Source organism: Hippopotamus amphibius, chromosome 9, assembly GCF_030028045.1.
Source record: "Hippopotamus amphibius kiboko isolate mHipAmp2 chromosome 9, mHipAmp2.hap2, whole genome shotgun sequence".
NCBI classification, from domain to species: Eukaryota; Metazoa; Chordata; class Mammalia; order Artiodactyla; family Hippopotamidae; genus Hippopotamus; species Hippopotamus amphibius.
In genome coordinates this window covers 82,537,849-82,557,145 of record NC_080194.1, presented here as the reverse complement: position 1 = coordinate 82,557,145, position 19,297 = coordinate 82,537,849, and the positions used below count along the sequence as shown (strand labels likewise).

Below are 19,297 nucleotides of genomic sequence, written 5' to 3'. Positions count from 1 at the left end.
GCCCGCACACCGCAATGAAGAGTAGCCCCCGCTTTCCACAACTAGAGAAAGCCCATGCGCAGCAATGAAGACCCAGTGCAGCCATGAATGAATGAATGAATGAATTTTAAAAAGCTGAGTATTCAGGTGTTGACGACAAGAATTGACCATCTGTCAGAAAAGAGAATCCAACAAAACAACCCTGCGTATATTCTGGAGAAAATGATAGGACTGATGTAGGGTTCTGGTAGGTGGTGGTGGTGGGAGGTATGTAAAAGTAGTGCTTATCACCAGAAAACACTGGTTTCATTCAACTCCTGAATTTAGTTGACTGCCGTGATTGCACCAGCAGAGTACCTAGTCATGTAGCAGCTATGAAGTATCGCAATTATTTCAAGTAAATCCGCTTTCTAGATTGTGGGAGTTTCCTTTTTTGATAGTTTTGGACTGCAAATTTTTTTAAAAGCTGGGCAGCTAATACTTGGAGAATGTTTTTAGTGTGGTTAAGAGCATAGACTTGGGAGGGCAGACCGCCTTGGTTTGAATTATGGTACCCAGCCTTTCTGTGCTTCAATTTTTCATCACTAAAATGGGGCAGTAATAGTACTTCATAAGGTTATGGGGATTACGTAAGTTAATATTTGTAAATAGGCCTACTCCGAGGCGAGAAACCAGATGCTCAGCAGCCTCATTGGAAGCAGCTAACAGGATAAAGTTGAAGACAGGATCAAGGAGCTGTGGCCCCTCAAACATTTCAAGGTTGGAGATAGGTTTTTGGGTCTTTAGCCACTTCTGTTCTTCTGTCTGCATCTCAGCTCATCTCAGCATACTGTCAATGGGCCCTTGAGTCTCAGAGGGAATAGAAGCAACAATAAAGGGAAAGGAGCTCTAGAAGATGGTGGAGTAGGAAGACGTGCCCTCACTCCCTCTTGCAAGAGCACTGGAATTACAACTAACTGCTGAACAACCATCGACACAAAGACACTGGAACTCACCATAAAAAACCACCCCACATCCAGAGACAAAGGAGAAGCCGCAGTGAGACAGTAGGAGGGGCGCAATCGCGTTAAAATCAAATCCCATAAATGCTGGGCGGGTGACTCACAAGCTGGAGAACAGTTATACCGCAGAAGTCCTGAGGGTTCTGAGCCCCACGTCAGGCTTCCTAACCTGGCGGTCCAGCAACGGGAGGAGGAATCCCCAGAGAATCAGACTTTGAAAGCCAGCGGGATTTGATTGCAGGACCTCCACAGGACTGGGGGAAACGGAGACTCCACTCTTGGAGGGCACACAAAAAAGTGTGCTCACCAGGACCCAGGGGGAAGGAGCAGTGACCCCATAGGAGACTGAACCAGACCTACCTGCTGGTGTTGGAGGGTTGCCTGCAGAGGTGGGGGGCAGCTGTGGCTCACCGAGGAGGCAGGGGCACTGGCAGCAGGGGTTCTGAGAAGTGCTCATTGGCGTGAGCCCTTCCAGAGTCCACCATTAGCTCCACCAAAGAGCCTGTAAGCTCCAGTGCTGGGTCGCCTCAGGCCAAACGACCACCAGGGTGGGAACACAGCCCCATCCATTGGCAGACAAGCAGATTAAAGTGTCACTGAGCTCCATCCACCAAATCGGATTAAAGTTTTACTGAGCTCCACCCACCCAGCCCAACCCACCATCAGTCCCTTCCCTCAGGAAGCACCCATGAGCCTCCTAGACAGCTTCCTCCCCAAGAGGGCAGACAGCAGAATCAAGCAGTATCAGCAGTATTTCATCTTGTGGAACTAATATTTGTAAATAGTGCTTGGCACATGGTAAACACTATAAGAGTTCGTTAAAACTCAGGTTTAGTAGCTGAATTAAACATTGGATTATGAAGATGTCCATCTTCAAAACTTAATGAACATTAAATTACTTCCCTCTGTATTTTACTTTCATCTTTCTTAAGACACAGTATTTTTTACGAGTGTAATTTGTCCAGATTACCGATGGGTTTATAGAACCATATTTAAGGAAAGAGCATATGCATATACACTTTTCATTGTGTTCTTTTAAAAACATCCCCACACAACTGCTGGGTTGTTCTATATGTGGTAGAAGTTCACACTTTCCTGCCACAGCTTCTCCAGTGTAGAGCATGGACTTGACTTCACAGTAGCAAATGACTACACAGAAATGAAAACCTCATGGAAATATTTTAATGGAAGTTAACTCCTAACTCTTAGTATTGGCAACTGGGGAGCTGTGAGACTGTAGTAAGTGATGTGTACCCGTAAAAGGGAGTGTGGCATGTGGTGTGCGTCATTTATTTAGCAAAATGTTGGATTGTGGGAAAATTGTTTGCATTTCATTGAAATGTTCCCTGTTTGTCTCATCATAAGGATCCCCTGAAGATTGTGGAGATTCTGGTTCAGTAATTTAGGATTAGAGTCTGAGAACATATACTATCTTTTAAATTAGTTAATAGACTTCATCTTTAAGAATACATAATTCTTTTTTTTATTTTATTTTATTTTTGGCTGTGTTGGGTCTTCGTTGCTGTGCGCCAGCTTTCTCTAGTTGTGGCAAGCGGGGCTACTGTTTGTCACGGTGCGTGGGCTTCTCATTGTGGTGGCTTCTCGTTGCAGAGCACGGGCTCTGTCTAGGCTCATGGGCTTCAGTAGTTTGGCACATGCGCTCAGTAGTTGTGGCTCAGGGGCTTCATTGCTCTGCAGCACGTGGGATCTTCCTGGACCAGGGCTCGAACCCGTGTCCCCTGCATTGGCAGGCAGATTCTTAACCACTGCGCCACCAGAGAAGCACAAGAATACATACTTCTAAACAAGCATCTCGGATGATTATGAAGCTAAGGCGGGGTTTATTGGATTAAGTAATTCACCTGTCTTCTCTGCGCCCCAGCTTTCTCACCAACAGAACCAGAGATTTGACTGCCACTGCTGTGGTTTTGTGATCCCTGTTTTCCTAGTGATTAACAATACCAAAGAATCCATTATGTGTGATGGAATATGAGTTGAGGAAGTTAGCCTTCTATTTACCAGAAAAACGAATTCAGCAAACTTTTAAAAATGTTTTAAGAAAGAAAAAAAAAGCTTGCTAATAAAATAAAGTTTAAGTAATGATTAGTAATTTGGTTTCTAAGTATTGGCAATGTAAGGTAATAAAACATCCAAAACTCTGGTAACATGTATTGTCGTCTGTTCAGTGTGTGTGTTTGGGGGGTGTGTGGCGGGGGGGGGGTGGGTAGTGCAATATTTAAAGTATTGCTATTTTAGAATCAACAGTCCTTATAGTTAGCAAGTTTACTAAACTTTTGAGCAATTAAAACTTCTCTTTATTGATCTTACTCTAATCCACAATAATTCTTTCACTTTTGCTAGTTATCACCTGAACATAATTGCTTCATAATACCTTTCCCATTCTTCACAGTGTCTCAGAATCCACTCTGTGGTTAGCTGGGGAGTCATAGCTCACTGCCAGTGAGGACACAATTGTCCAGAGACAAGGAATGTTCAACAATCAGCAAATTAGTATTGATTATTCTGTTCTTGACCGGGTGATTTCTTTAGGTGATAGTAAAAGATAATTGGGAACATTTAGCACACTTGGGGTTATTTTTGTCCCTAACTCTTCCCCAAGCCTGTCTCATGGGAGAATAGCAGGTATTTCTTAGACTCCACAAGGTGATGGCCAACAATTGACATGAGCTGATGTTGGTCTTGTTTTGTTTTGTTTGTTTTTGGAGGGGGAGGGGAAGCTTTCAGAACATATATCTGTGTACTCTGGATAACAGTGTAGAGCTCCAAAGTCATAATTTCGAGGTTACTTTCTTTTGGATGAATTTTAATTCCTTAAGTTTGGGACACTCATTGATTAATGAATTTCTGTTAAGCTGGTTATGCCTCTAAAACACTTTTAGGATGTACAGCTTATTAAAACTGTTTAATGCATGTGCTATTTTGAGTGGTATACTTTACACATCTAATTGTGGTCCATGGTGTTTATTTTAGAAACTGGATGGCTTCTACAGGGAGCCAGGCCTCGGATATAGACAAGATTTTGGGATTCTTCAGTGATGGCGCACCCCCCACCAAAAAGCCCAGGTAAACAAGGAACAGGAATCTGAGGAACAGAGTAAATCACCATTGATGGTAGATAACGAAAAATAGTGAACTTGCCCTACATCCCAGCTGGCTTCACTAATGAATATTGGCCTTCATATAAAAATTAAATTACTTTTATTTTGCATTTAATTTTTATTTTTTATCAAGGTCAGAAATGTATATAATTTTAAAAGTCAGTCCTTCAAGGCTCATAGTGCCTCACCCCTCCTCAAAGGTAATCACTTTCAACTTTGTTTTTTTCTAATATTTACATCCAAAATTTTACTACTGAATGTGTACTGCTATTTTTCAGTTTTTGGTTTTATCTATTGCTAATTATGGTAGATAAGGATTAGGCTTGCTTTCATGAATCCTCCCCTCATACCCCCTACACACACACACACACACATACACACACACACACACACACACACACGTGCATGCACACTGTCATAGACTCTCCCCACAACCTCCTAGTGTGTTTTTTATCACAATTTTTGGTTTAATATTTACATTATATGACTGTATAAATCGTATTCATAGCTGAGCCTGTTACGATTATATTATGTTTCTTTTCTTGTCCATTTTTTCCTCCAGGTTATTAAAGATTGTCTGATTTTTTTGTTTTGCTTTGTTTTCTTTGAACCTATCGATTTAGATTCAGACTCTGAGAGAAGAGTGAATCTCATAATCTGATCACATGCGTCACTGATGTGCTAGTTTAAAGTCATCTGTGGAGTCCTCCCTCTGGACAGTCCTCTTCCAGGCCTGCGGCCTCGCTGCTGTGTGCCCTCCTCCTTTACCGTCACCCTGGGAGTTCCTTTCACATCCCTCCTGTGTTGGATCTCCTGTTCCCTGGATCTTGTGTCTTCCTTTTTGGTGTACTCCTACATCTTGCTGAAAAATATCCCTTTAGCTTCCTTAGTAAGGATTCAGAGGAGAAAAGTTTTGGGAGACATTTGAAAGTGTCTTTATCATGCTCTTTATGAAATCATCGCCCGTTCTGTGCTAACATCTAAGTGTTCCTGCCAAAATAGTCACTCTTTTCTAATTCCTAGTCCTTTGTATTATATGACCTCTTTTTCTCTTCTCGTTAGAAGCTTGTCAGGATGGTTATTTTATTCTCAGTAATCTGAAATTTCACAATGATATGTCTTCATGTGAATCTAGATATCAGATAGCTCTTTCAAGCAAGCTACTAATAATTTTACTTTGGAGAAATTTTCCTGTGTTACTTATTTGATAATTTCCCCTACAGTTCTTTCTGTATTCTGTCTTTGTAGAAGTCTTGGTGTTCAGATGTTGGACCGTCTGGATATATCTCTAATTTTCTTGTAGTTTTCTATTAGTTTTGCATCACTTTTGTTTTTATCATTCTGCTTTATCAGAGATTTTCTTGATTGTATCTCCCAACCTTATGAATTTTTTATTTATGTTATACTTTTAATTTCTAAAAAATCTTTTTGTTTGCCCAGTTTTTTTTTATAGCATCCTGTTCTGTTGCACAGATACCATTAAAAAAAAAATCTATGTGAGAATGTCACTGTTTCCTTTCCAGTTTTTCTTCTCTTTCCCATATTGTCTCTTGTTTCCCCCAAGTTCCTTTCTAGCTGCTGGTTGGTTTGGGTATAACTCTCATGCTGGGGGTTTTGTTCAAAGGTAAGGCTACCCTTATTTTTCTGCTCATATTTAAAAGAAAACACCAAATAGCCCGTTGGAGACTCTGCGTGTGATGAGAGGCTTAGTGGCTTGTGGGCCTCCCTGGTGGGATACCCTGGTGTGGGTATCAAGCCTGAGCTGGATTCCACAGCTGAGAAACTCCTGCCTGTCAGACTCTGTGGGTCTTTTCTCTCATGCTGGCCATTTTCCCTGCAGGAAACTCCTCCCATCTCCTGACCCGATGGGGCTCGGGGTGCAGGTCTACGGTTGACTGACAATGCCTGGGAGTCTTCCTTTAGTAGAAGAGGGCAGGGAAGAGTCTCATATTTCTTATACAGAATGTACACAGTCCCCCACCCTAAGTCGTGCACAGTGTTCTCAGATACAGAATCCTCTGGTGAACCTCTCTGGAAGGTAGGCCTCCTGTTCTCACCACTTCAGACACAGCCTTGCAATGAATTGACCCTCTGCCTTCAGCTGTACCTGAACATTCCCAAGCTTCTGTGGAGGAGATCAGCTCTTACTTGACAGCTTCTAGACTCTTGACCTCTGCTGTGTACTTTTCCTATTTTTGTCATCCTTTCCTATTCTACTTTTTATGAATGCATGTCTTCTAAAAAAGTTACTTATTTAGGAAGAACTAGAAATGAAACATAACAGTTAAATTTTTCCCTTTTAACTGGAAGATTTTTTTTAATTTTTTGTTTATTTTTTATTGGCTGCATTGGGTCTTTGTTGCTGCACGTGGGCTTTCGCTAGTTGTGGTGAATGGGGGGCTACTCTTGGTTGTGGTGTGCAGGCTTCTCATTGGTGGCCTCAGTAGTTGTGGTGCACAGGCTTAGTTGCTACACAGCATGTGGGATCTTCCCGGACCAGGGATCGAACCCATGTGCCCTGCATTGGCGGGCAGATTCTTAACCACTGCACCACCAGGGAAGTCCCATGGAAGTCTTAAATTTGGAAAAATCACACCTCAAATCTATAATGTATGAGGTAAAGAATTCAAGTAGTACAGCACATTCAAGTGAAAAGCAAAAATCCTTGCTGTCCCCAATCCCCAGAGTTAACCACTATTTACAGTTCTTGTGGATCTTTCTAGAAATTTTTAAAGTTTTCTGTTTGTCTGCACTTCACTTTCTTGATCGCCTTGAACTGAAACACATTTTTCATTGTTTGCTTCTGATGTCTATTTTCAGTCTTTCCCCAGCAGACTAAGCTTTTGCAGTCAGGGGCTGCATTATGTGTGGTGCTTTATGAGTTTTTCATGGAGTTGGGAATAGGGAAGGCAGTTCGAGAGGTGGTTTCCCCAAAACCAGATTTCTCAAGGCTAAAAGTACTGTTCCTTGCTTGCATTATGCCAACGTGCAGATCCTTTTTCTATTCATTTTATTATTTGGACAAAAGGTTGAGAAGGGCAGTTTCTTAGGAAAACACATGCCATCAGCAAAAATCAAAGTGCATAAGCGTATTTCACACAGATTTTAATGTAGTTTCAGGATGAAGGGGGTGTGGAGAAACAAAACACAAAAACTCGTACCCGTGCTGTCTCACACAGAAGTCAGGACAGAGCTCAGTGCTTATCACGGGAAGAAAGGAATATTTCCCACCTTCCATCATAGCCATTGAATAGTTATTTATTTAGGTATGTAAGGCTCTTGTATTTTCAGAATGCTGTTGGCCACTTTTTTTTTTCTTTTCTTTTCTTTTGGCCTGGGGTTATCCAGAACAAAACCGAAGGCGAATATGTTCCCATGTTTGCCTGCCTTACATTCGGTGTTAGTCGTGCTCATTTCCATTTTAATGTTCACAAACTTTGGGCTTAAATTTTTTATTGGCTTTTCTTTCATCTCCTGATTTACATTTCTCAACAATAGGAATTTCATGCGTGTGGGTTTCTTTTCTCTCTGGGATCCAAATCAAACATGATTTTTGAAATTTATGTTGGTTTACAATATAATTTAGTTATCAGAACTCAACAGAGTGGTGATGATTGGACCTTTTCTTGATATTAGTGGGTTTTCTTAGGTTGCAAAGACTACAAAGGAGAAGATTGCTCATACCATGGCCCTTTAGGACTCCCATGTAGGGTTGTTGTTGATACTTTGTTTTCCAGCAAGCACTGGCACAGTACTCTGGTCTTTTTGCTCACACTACTTTGGAAAGGCATCAAACCAGTGCTTGTCATCTTTGCAAGCACAAGAGTTATTTAGAGCTGAAAATGTGGCTTCGGACGGTCTTTGTGCTTCGTGTCTGTTGGATGTTCCCAGTCCTCTCATTTGTTTGACTTTTTCAGGAAGCTGCTCCCAAGCCTGAAAACTAAGAAGCCTCGGGAGCTCGTGCTGGTGATTGGAACAGGCATCAGTGCTGCGGTTGCACCCCAGGTCCCAGCCCTGAAATCCTGGAAGGGGTTGATTCAGGCCTTACTGGATGCTGCCATTGATTTTGACCTTCTAGAAGATGAGGAGAGCAGAAAATTTCAGAAATGTCTCCATGAAGACAAGAACCTTGTCCATGTTGCCCATGACCTCATCCAGAAACTCTCTCCCGTGAGTACCCTTCTGTGTGCCCTGGCATTTGCTCTTTCCTCAAACCAAACACGCATGCTGAATGCAATAAAGATATTCATTTCTAGCTTATAGATTTGCACAACATTTGGCCCTTCCACAAAATGTCTGTTTGTGAACCCGACTCAGGGTAGTTACCTTGACCCCATTTCAGTGGGGGTGGGGTGGGGGTGGGGGTGGGGGATGATGGTGATGTTCTTGTTGAGGCCTTTATATGTACGAAATAAAACCACTGCCCGTTATTGCTGTGTTTTAAATTTACTGTTTCTATACTCACTACTATAAAAGCTGTGTTCCCTGGCATCCATGCCTTTTAGGGAACCTCAGAAAGATTAGACGTAATTCTTATTTTGTGGATGAAGCAGCAGCAGTTTTTTAATGTTCCTTTTAAAGGCAGTCATTCATATATATATATGGAATTTTGACTTTTCTCAAACTGAGCTGGATATCAATTCCTGAATAATTTAAAGGCCTCCTTGTCTTGTTTTGTTTTAAAAATGTCTTAAAGGGAATTCCCTGGTGGTCCAGTGGTTAGGACTCTGCACTTTCACTGCCGAGGGCCCGGGTTCAATCCCTGGTGAGAGAACTAAGATCCCAGAAGCCATGCCATGTGGCCAAAAAAATAAAATAAATTAAAATGTCTTAAAAATCAGGATTCACTTAAGATATATTTGGAAATAATAGAGTGGCCAAAGCGTGTTCTGTTCTGTTTTGTTGTTGTTGTTGTTGTTTTTGGTCACACCTTGAAGCTTGTGAGAATTTAGTTCCCCAATCAGGGATCCAACCCAGGCCCTCAGCAGTGAGCGTGCAGAGCGCTAACCACTGGACAGTCAGCGAATTCCCCCAAAGCATGTTTTAAGTTAAGTGCACCTTGAGAAAAAAAAATGTAACTCTTGCTCCTTAAAAGGTCAGTTATCAGTGTTTATTTTTCCCCCTACGCCCTAGGGCCTATAGGAAAGAAGTGTTAGCCTAAAAGGCATTTAAAAGTAATTCCCTCCTAGTTCATGACTCACGAACTTAGGACCTTTTACTTCCTCTTTTCATTTCCTTGTCCTTAATTGGGATAAAATGTTACTAACCTAGAACAATGTAAAAAATTAATAGACTTTAAGAGCTCACGGGAGCTCCACCTCATACCATATACAAAAATTAACTCATGGGATTAAAGACCTAAATGTAAGAGCTAAAAACTGTAAAACTCTTAGAAGAAAACATAATTTTAAAAGCTTCATGACCTTGGATCTGGGAGTAGTTTTTTAATTATTGACACCAAAAGCACAAGAAACAAACAAAAAAATAGATAAACTGCACTTCACCAAAGTTATAAAAACTATTAGGGGACTTCCCTGGTAGATCAGTGGTTGGGAATCCGCCTGCCAATGCAGGGGGCACAGGTTTGATCCCTGGTCCAGGAAGATCCCACATGCCGCAGAGCAACTAAGCCCATGTGGCGTAACTGCTGAGCCTGTGTGCCACAACTCCTGAAGCCTGCACACCCTAGAATCCAAGCACTGCAACTACTGAAGGCTGTGTGCCACAACTACTGAGCTCTCATGCTGCAACTACTGAAGCCCTTGAGCCTAGAGCCCATGCTCTGCAACAAGAGAAGCCACGGCAATGAGAACTGCACACCACAACAGAGTAGCCCGCTCTTGCCACAACCAGCAATGCAGCAATGACCACAACTAGGAATGCAGCAATGAAGACCCAACAGAGCAAAAAAAAATAAAGAAAGCAAGCTATTTGGCTCACAGAGCATTATCAGGAAAGTGAGAAGACAGTCCCAGGAATGGGAGACGATGTTAACAATTCATGTATCTTATAAGGGTATACAGAATATATAAAGAATTCATTACTTAATAAAAATGCAAATAATCCAATTTTATTTAAAGTAAATTTCTTTTAAATAGTTGATTTACAGTATTGTGTTAGTTTCTGGTGTACAGCAAAGTGATTTAGTTATACGTACATTGTTTTTCATATTCTTTTCCATTATAGTTTATTACAAGATATTGAATATAGTTCCCTGTGATGTACAGTAGGACCTTGTTGCTTATCTATTTTATTTTATTTTTATTTAATTTAATTAATTAATTTATGTATTTCTTCTCAGTGTGGTGGCTTTTCTTTTTGTGGAGCATGGGCTCTAGGCATGTGGGCTTCAGTAGTTGCAGTGCACAAGCTCTAGAGCGCAGGCTTAGTAGTTGTGGCACCTGGGCTTAATTGCTCCACAGGGAGGAGCAATTAAGGGATCGAACCCATGTCCCCTGCATTGCCAGGAGGATTCTTAACCACTATGCCACCAGGGAAGTCCCTGCTTCTCTATTTTAAACATTGTAGTTTGTATCTGCTAATCCCAAATTCCTAATTTATACTTCCCCTTTCCCCTTGGGTAGCCATAAGTTTGTTTTCTATGTCTATGAGTCTGTTTCTGTTTTGTAAATAAGTTTATTTGTATTATTTTTTAGATTTCACATATAAAGGATATATGATATCTGTCTTTCTCTGTTGACTTACTTCACTTAGTATGATACTCTCCAAGTCCATCCATGTTGCTGCAAATGGCATTATTTCATTCTTTTTTTATGGCTGAGTAGTATTCCACTGTGTATATATACCACATCTTCTTTATCCATGCATCTGTCAATTGACAGATTACTTCCATATCTTGGCTATTGTAAAGAATGCTGCTGTAAACATTGGGGTGTATGTATCTTTTCAAATTCAAATTTTTCTCCAGATATATGCCCAGGAGTAGGATTGCTGGATCATATGGTAACTTTATTTTTAGTGGTTTTGTTTTTGTTTGTTTGTTTTTGTAGATTTATTTATTTATGTATGTGTGTATGTATGTATGTATGTATTGGCTGCGTTGGGTCTTTGTTGCTGTGTGCAGGCTTTCTCTAGTTGTGGTGAGCAGGGGCTATTCTTTGTTGTGGTGCTCAGGCTTCTTATTGTGGTGGCTTCTCTTGTGAGCACAGTGTTCTAGGCTCACGGGCCTCAGTAGTTGTGGCACGTGGGCTCAGTAGTTGTGGTTCATGGGCTCCAGAGCACAGGCTCAGTAGTTGTGGTGCATGGGCCTAGTTGCTTCGCAGCATGTGGGATCTTCCTGGACCAGGGCTTGAACTGGTGTCCCCTGCATTGGCACGTGGATTCTTAACCACTGAGCCATTAGAGAAGCCCCTATTTTTAGTTTGTAAAGGAACCTCCATACTGTTTCCCATAGTGGCCACACCAGTTTACATTCCCATCAACACTGTAGAAGGGTTCCCTTTTCTCCATACCCTGTCCAGCATTTAAAATAATTCAGTTTTAAAGTGGCAAAATATTTGAATAGACATTTCTCCATGGAAGATATACAAATAGCTGTAAAGTACATGAAAGGACACTTGACATCATTACTCATTAGGAAAATGCAAATCAAAAACCATTTCAGATACCACTCCACACCCAGTGGGATGGCTAGAATCAGAGAGTCAGATAATGTGTTGGCAAAGCCTTGGAGAAACTGGAACACTCATACGCTGCTAGGCCTGTGAAATGGTGGAAAATAATCTGATCATTTCTCAAACAAATATAGAGTTGTCATATGACCCAGGGGTTCCACCTGCAGATTTTATGTGTGTGTGTGTGTGTGTGTGTGTCCATACAAAAACTTATAAACAAATGTTTATAGCATTATTCATAATGGACAAAAGCTGGAAATAAGGCATGCCCATCAACTGTCAAACAGAAACGAAATGTGGCATATTCACACAATGGAATATTACTTGCCAATAAAAAGGAATCAAGTACTGGTACACGGTGCAATATGAATGAACCTTTAAAACGTTATGCTGAGTGAAAGCCAATCACAAAAAAACCCATATTAGATGATTCCACTCATTTGAAATGTCCAGAATAGGGAAATCTGTTAGAGCAAAAAGTAGTTTAGTAGTTGCCTAGGACTGTACAGGGATGGAGGGCAGGAGGGTGGTAGTTAAAGGGTACAGGGTTTCTTTTTGAGATGATGAAGATTTTCTAAAATTGACTGTAGTGGGGCGTTCCCTGGTGGCCTAGTGGTTAGATTTCCGGGCTTTCAGTGCTTCGGCCCAGGTTCAGTCTCTGGGGAACTGAGATCCCGCAAGCTGTGTGGTGCAGCCAAAAAAACAAAACAAAGCAAAACAAAATTATGGTGACAGTTGTATGTATCTGTGGATCTACAGATAACCGTTGAATTGTGCACTTCAAATAGGTGAATTGTATGTTATGTGAATTATATCTCAATAAAGCCGTTAAAAATAAAGGTAAAAGGATGGAAAAGTTGGTTATGATTCAAACACTAGTCAATGGAAAGTGAAAGTGGCAGTGTTAATGTCTGATAAGTACACTTGAGAGAAAAGAGGAAGAAAGCATACATAACTTTTTTAATGTCCAAAAAAATACAAAATACAAAAATACAAGAAAAGACAAAAATACAAAATTGTTGTCGTTATAAAAAAGTAATTAAAGAGTATATAGCACCAAAATATAAGGGAAAAGTATTAAAGAAGTGTGTCAGCCAGTTAATAAAACTTGTCTTTCTGGGGGGAAGAAAAAGAACACGCTCATGAGGACAAAGAGTGCTGAATTAGTCCAGGAAGACTCGTCTGCAATGTTGCGGTGCCACTTGGCTGGAGCCTTCGCTCATCCATTGAAATGGTCTCCTGAGAACAGAAAGCATGACCTTGCTAGTTGGGTTAGTTATGATTGAAAGTAATGAGAGAATTTAAAGTCAGTGTCAATAAATGTATACTAGCCAAATATCAAACTGGAATCACTAATTATCTTTGGATGAAGATTTAGTATTCACCTTAAAGTATAGTTATAGGGTGAGTAGTGTCAGTTCCAATAGAGTAGCAATTATCAAACTTGTTGGTCTCAAGACGCCTTTATACTCCTAAAAATTATTGAGAATCTCAAACATCTTTTGCTTCTGTGGGTTGTATCTATTCATCTTCACAGTATTAAAAATTAAAGCTGAGAAAGGTTTTAAATGTTAAATTCTTTTTTTTTTTTTTTGGTCATGCTGTGCAGCTTGTGGGATCTTAGTTGAACCTGGGCCCTTGGCAGTGGGAGCGTGGAATCCTAACCACTGGACTGCCAGGGAAGTCCCTAAATTCGTTTTAAAATAATAAACCTGTTACATGTTACATAAATAACATGTTTATGAAAAGCAACTATATTTTCCAAAACAAAAATAAATTGGTGAGAAGAGTGGTATTGTTTCACATTTTGCAAATCTCTTCAATGGCTTAATGGAAAATGGATTCTTGTATCTGCTTTATGTTGTCAGTTCGGTGTGTGTGTGGTTTGGTTTAAGGATACGAAAAAAATCAGGTCTCGCAGTTATGTACTTGGAAAAGAGAAAGTATTTTGATACTCTTTGGATAATCGTAGATACTCTTTGTTGATACTACACCAAAAATTCAGTAAGTGATGGCTTCCTAAAGATTAACAGCTGTAAGGAATCTGAAATCAAATCATATCCATATATGTTAATAGTGATATGGAATCTGAACTTCCTTTTTTCTGTTGCATTAAGATCCGTGATCCATCTTGCATTTAGAATGAATCTTCTCCCCACGCATGGTTTTATGGCATCACCCATTGGGCACTGGGGAAATACTGCTTCACTGAGCTATATGTATCTTCCAGAATTTGACACATTTCATTACCCCGTCCAAAAAACTGTATCCATTAATATCACTGCCCGTTTCATCACCAAGGTATTTGGAAGTTGTCAAGCTCATGGTGGCAGATAAAAGTTTTCCAAAACTCCAATTTTTGCTTGAAGGCTCAGCTTTTATCATTGGCAGCAATGACAGCGATCATTGGGTAGTTTTTCCTCAAAATGACAGGCTCACTTTATTTTTTTTGCAAAAATGCTGGGAATACTCAAATCTGAATAATCAGTTTGTCTGTCAGTCATTCTTGCAAGTAAAAATGATGTTTGATGGAAAAAGGTGGCTAGTTCAGCTTAAAACTCAAAATAATCATGAGTGTTTTGCCTCAAGACCCGCATCAGACTCCAGTCTGCAGAAGTGCTTTGTGTGTACTTCCTGTTTCTTCTTTACACAGAATATTAGAAGAACACATCCTCAAGGGTCAATGTTTAATACAATTAATAATTTTTACTGCTTCATTAAGAATATTCTTAAGGAAAACTGGCATTCTGTTCTTACTGTCAGTCTTTGGTAGTGAAGAATACTGTGATGATTGGCACAGCTGGGTTCCACTGTGCCTGTGTCCTGATTCACGCCAAGGCACCAGCAGTTTTACGTACTATTGCTTTTGTACCATCAGCGCATATACAACACAGTTTGAAAGACAGGTATCGCCTTAATATTATTATGAAAATAACTTTGACGTTGCAGACCCCTTAAAGAATCTTAGGGATCCATGGGATCCATGGGCCACATTTGAAAACCACTCCAATAGGGGATGTGTAAGAAAACAAAACAGGCAATCCAGAGGCTTAAAAGAGACACACACACACACACACACACACACACACACACACACACACACACGGGGAAATATGAACACTCTCTATTTTCTGTTAAGGAATTAATATTATTGTGGGGTTTTTTTTTTAGGTGTGGTAGTGGTATTGCAGACGTTTTTTATATATGTAAATGGGAGTCCTTATCTTAGGAAATTGTTGAAGTGTCCAAATGATATAATGCTGGGGAATTGCTTCAGAAAAATTTCAGTGAAGGGGGCGGGGTATGGTGGAGGGGAGTTTAGGTTAAACAGGATTGGCCATGTGTGATAATTGTTGAAATTGGATGGTGGGTACGTTTGGGGCGGGGGGGGGGGTATAATACTCCTCTTTTTTACTTTCGCGTGTCTCTGAAAATGTCCCTTTTTGGTTTTTTGTTATAAGAATCTAACAAACAACAGTAATATGACAGGTTAACAGGCCTGTCTGCCGAGCCAGTTTCTTACAGCAGGGAAATGGCATTGCAAAGATCTTGGGTTTCAGAATCAGAAAGACTGCCATTTAAAGGCACTGGGACCCTGGGCAAATCACTTAATGTCTCAGAATCTACTTTTGCACCTGTAAAACTGGGATAATGCTACTTAACCCCCTGGAAAAACAAGTGAGAAAATGTAAGTGAGGTGTCTGGCACAAAGTAAATGCACTGTACATGTTAGTAACTTGGTGAAAATGTCAGGATTTTTTGTTGTTTTTACTGTGCCTGAGATCAGAAGGATAAGAGTTACAGGGTAGGAGGAAATGGAGCAACATTGGATTCAGTTCACTGTTTTAAATGAATGAGAAAGTGTCCATAAATGTGTGTGGGAGTTTGGCATTTCCTTTTGACCATGGAACCTCCTTGTTTGTTTTCATTCCTTTGTCTTTACTTAGAGAGGCCACTGGTGGGAAATTCAGTTCTAGGGTCACCTGTTTCAAGAGAGAAGAAGTTCATTTTAAATCTGAGGAAATCGGTGCAACTACAAAAGCTGCTTTTCTTCCTCTCTACGTTGATATGCAAAATGTAATAACTGAAAGAAATAGGACCCAAAGATAGTTAGCTAAAATAAATGACTCATGACTTCTATTTTCAGGCTTTAACATTTTGTATTTCTTTTCTTAGAAGCAAGGAAGTATACCCACACCCATGTGTACCTGTTGTTATCTGTGTGCATAATGATTAAACCGGTGCTGGATTATAGTGTTGTTTGACCCTGTGTGTATGAAATCAGAGTACAAAATGAAGGTATAAAAGAAAACAAGGAAGTTCTTAAAACAACATGTTCTTTAATTTTAAACTTAATTTTGCTTTTTTGAATGGGTACTGTTCACACACATAGTAGAAATCAATGTGGTGCAGGTGGTTTACATACATCGTGGCATGTCGCTGGAACTTATGGCTTTGTCTACCTCCTTTCCCCAGGCTTGTCCCCGATTGGTCACTACTCTTCTTGAGTATCTTTCTAGTGTTCCTTTTTGCAAAAAACAGGCAAATAGAATTATATTTATTCTTGTCTTACTGCCTCCAGCCCCAAGTCAACAGGTAGCATTCTAGACGTACTGATCTGCACTTGTTTGCTTTATGTAACCGTACATCCTGGAGATCTTTCCATACTGGTTTTCTGCGTGTGGATACTTGGCTTGTTTCCAGTCTTTTACTGTCACAGATAACAGAGCAGTGATAATGTTGTGTATGTCATTTTATTTGTTTGCAATTACATCTGTGGAATATATTCCCAGAAATGAGATTACAAGATGATAGGGTAAATGGATTATAATTTGATAGTTGTTAAAGGGGCACCATATTTTTGATAACAAATCTGGAAAAGTGCCTGGTGTTCAATAGTAGTTGACTCTTGTATGTAGTGAAATTCAGTAACTAGGGTGATAAATTCTTCACTGTTTCTGATCAGATTATTCTGATTAAGTGTTAGAGTCCCTAGTTGGTTGCCTCTGGGCTGCTAATACATGATGTAATAATTTATTCCGTGATGTAAAGAGAACGGACAAAAGTTGAAAAACGTGACCCACATTCTTAGCCACATAAATTGTGAGCTCTACCATCTAGTTAGCCCTAGAAAGGAGTCTGAGCCCACTGACAGCGGGGTACAGTGAGAAGCCTGTCTCGTGGTAGATGTAGCATAGAACAGTGTTCAACAGAACCAGACAAACTTCTGGGTGTGTCATCACCAGGCAGAGGTACTGTTTTACTTCTGAGTCCTCATTTTTCTCCTGTGAAAATAATTTACCATTTATTTGGGAGGTATAATGAAAAAATGGGTAATTTCATAAAATACTTTGAAACAGGAAGCACACTTGGCAAATTGAAGTGTGTTTTATGAATCTGCTCACATGGTTCCATGGAAACAGATCTTTGTCAGAGCATAGTGCTGTTAGAAAGGTGTACAAAGGAGACCAGGAAGGTAGGGGGACTACTTTGAGGAATAACAGAAGAATTATTGCTAGTCTACTATCTAGCAGCTAATTGCAATTACTTGGAGTTTGAATGGGGAATAATGGAGCCTTTAAAGAACTGATTCTTGCTTCCATATTATCTAATGGAATGCTGCTACAGGAATAAGACAGGGATCAGATATTTGTTATAGCACATTACATAGTTACTTTCCTGTTTCAAATTCCTTTCCTCCCAGGGATGACTTTGTCCTTTAAGTTAGAAAGCCAGCTTCCCACTTGAGATTGGTATTATATCTCCTCATTAGTGCTCAGAGATATTTACATGTAGTATTCAGAACAGAGCTGGGAAAGCGGTTATTTAAATGAACCATATGTTAAGAAATAGGGAGCCTGTTCAGAACTGATTAATGTTTGGTATTTTTAACAGTTGCAAAATGCAGATTTTTGGTAACCTTTATCATATACTAAGTATTCTTCCTAGCAGCCTTGTAAACAAGCTGCTAAATTATACCAGGGAGAAAGCAGGCAGGGAGAGGGTAAGCAGTTTGTCCTAAATCCATCAGCATCTGTAAAAAGCACCTAGGCTTAGAAAAACATGTTAAAACACATTTAGGGCTGTCCTTTCGTGGTTATTCCCCAGAGAAGGAGAGTTTAACGGTAAGTATTGTCTTCTTCCCTGAGGCCTGCTTAAAGGGTAGTTGGTGCGGTGCTTTCTGCCCCAACTTTCCTTTAGTTCTGGCAGTGGACACCTCTTCTCGCCACGCCCAGCCTCTTTATTCTGTAAAAATGCCTATGTAGAGTGTGCTTCTTTGTATATGATGTAACAGTGGGGATCACTTGCTGTGTGCTAAGTGTTGTGCTGGCACTCGGCATGTATCCTCCTGTTTTCCTGGCGGCTGTAACCCTGTGAGGGAGACAGCATTTTACCTTTACGTGCAAAGTACTCTTCAAAACATTGCTATTATTTAATGAAAACAAATGACCTACCAAAACACCTAGAACTAACTTTGCTCTCTTATATCCTTCCCCAGCGTACTAGTAATGTTCGATCCACATTTTTCAAGGACTGTTTATATGAAGTATTTGATGACTTGGAGTCAAAGATGGAAGATTCTGGAAAACAGCTACTTCAGTCAGTTCTCCACTTGATGGAAAATGGAGCCCTGGTGTTAACGACCAATTTTGACAATCTCCTGGAACTGTATGCAGCAGATCAGGGAAAACAACTTGAATCCCTTGACCTTACTGATGAGAAGAAGGTAAAAGTAAAGGATTAGTTCATCTCTTCTTCAGGCCAGCGGATTGTGTCCTCATGAGAAATACTGTTTCTGGCTGGGAATATTGTATAGTACTGGTATTTATGGAGAGGTAGAAAGGGAGACTCTTATCCCTGGTTAGATTTTTGGTTTTTGGTTTTTGAGAGAAAATCAGTGTATAGTAAGAAGCACCAATCTTAAAAGGGTTCAGTTCTGTGAGTTTTGATGGTTTCACCTGATTTTAAACAAGGTTATAGGAAGCCATGTGAACTGTAAGATCTAAGTCTTTAACAGCAGATAATATCAGCTGGTGCATTATTGATTTAGAGTTCTCTGTTAGGTTATATTCTTCATGGCATCTGTTGGAAATGTATGAAAACTACTTTTGATGGCTGAAGAGCAAGTTTCAGGCCAAGTGACAGCTGCGTTGAGATTAATATTCCAAGGACACCTCAGCAGACTTTTTTTTTTTTAAATGTAGCCTATACTATACCTAGGCCATCTCCCATAATATGGAATTATAGATGTCCACCTATGTCTTCTAATGAGAGCAGCCTTTTATTAGAATGGTCACCAGAGTTTGTAATTTGAAATCTAGCACCAATAGGAGATTCTATAGATAACACCATTTAATTGATGAAATACACTGAAGCCATAAAAGGGAAAATGTTTTCATTGCCATAAAAAGATGTCAGAGACATAATGATTGAAGAAGGAAATAAAAAAGAAAACAGGTTACAAACTGCCACTGGGTCTCATTTGTCCTGCCCTGTAGTTTTTATAATTTTCCTTCTATACTTTGTTTTCCTGGGAACCTGCCTTTTTGTCCCACTTAGAGCC

General features: G+C 40.1%; 1 protein-coding gene across 9 annotated transcripts in view; it reads left to right on the top strand.

The window, feature by feature from the left end:
- The window catches only part of FAM118B (family with sequence similarity 118 member B), a 46,599-nt gene that overhangs the window by 19,590 nt on the left and 7,712 nt on the right, over positions 1–19,297 (top strand). For all 9 annotated transcript variants that reach the window (XM_057695413.1, XM_057695416.1, XM_057695418.1 and 6 more), the window contains 3 exons: positions 3,972–4,064; positions 8,017–8,269; positions 18,233–18,460. In XM_057695413.1, coding sequence (XP_057551396.1) covers positions 3,979–4,064; positions 8,017–8,269; positions 18,233–18,460 — 567 coding nt within the window. In that variant the 5' untranslated portion in view covers positions 3,972–3,978. The remainder of the gene's footprint in view (positions 1–3,971; positions 4,065–8,016; positions 8,270–18,232; positions 18,461–19,297) is intronic.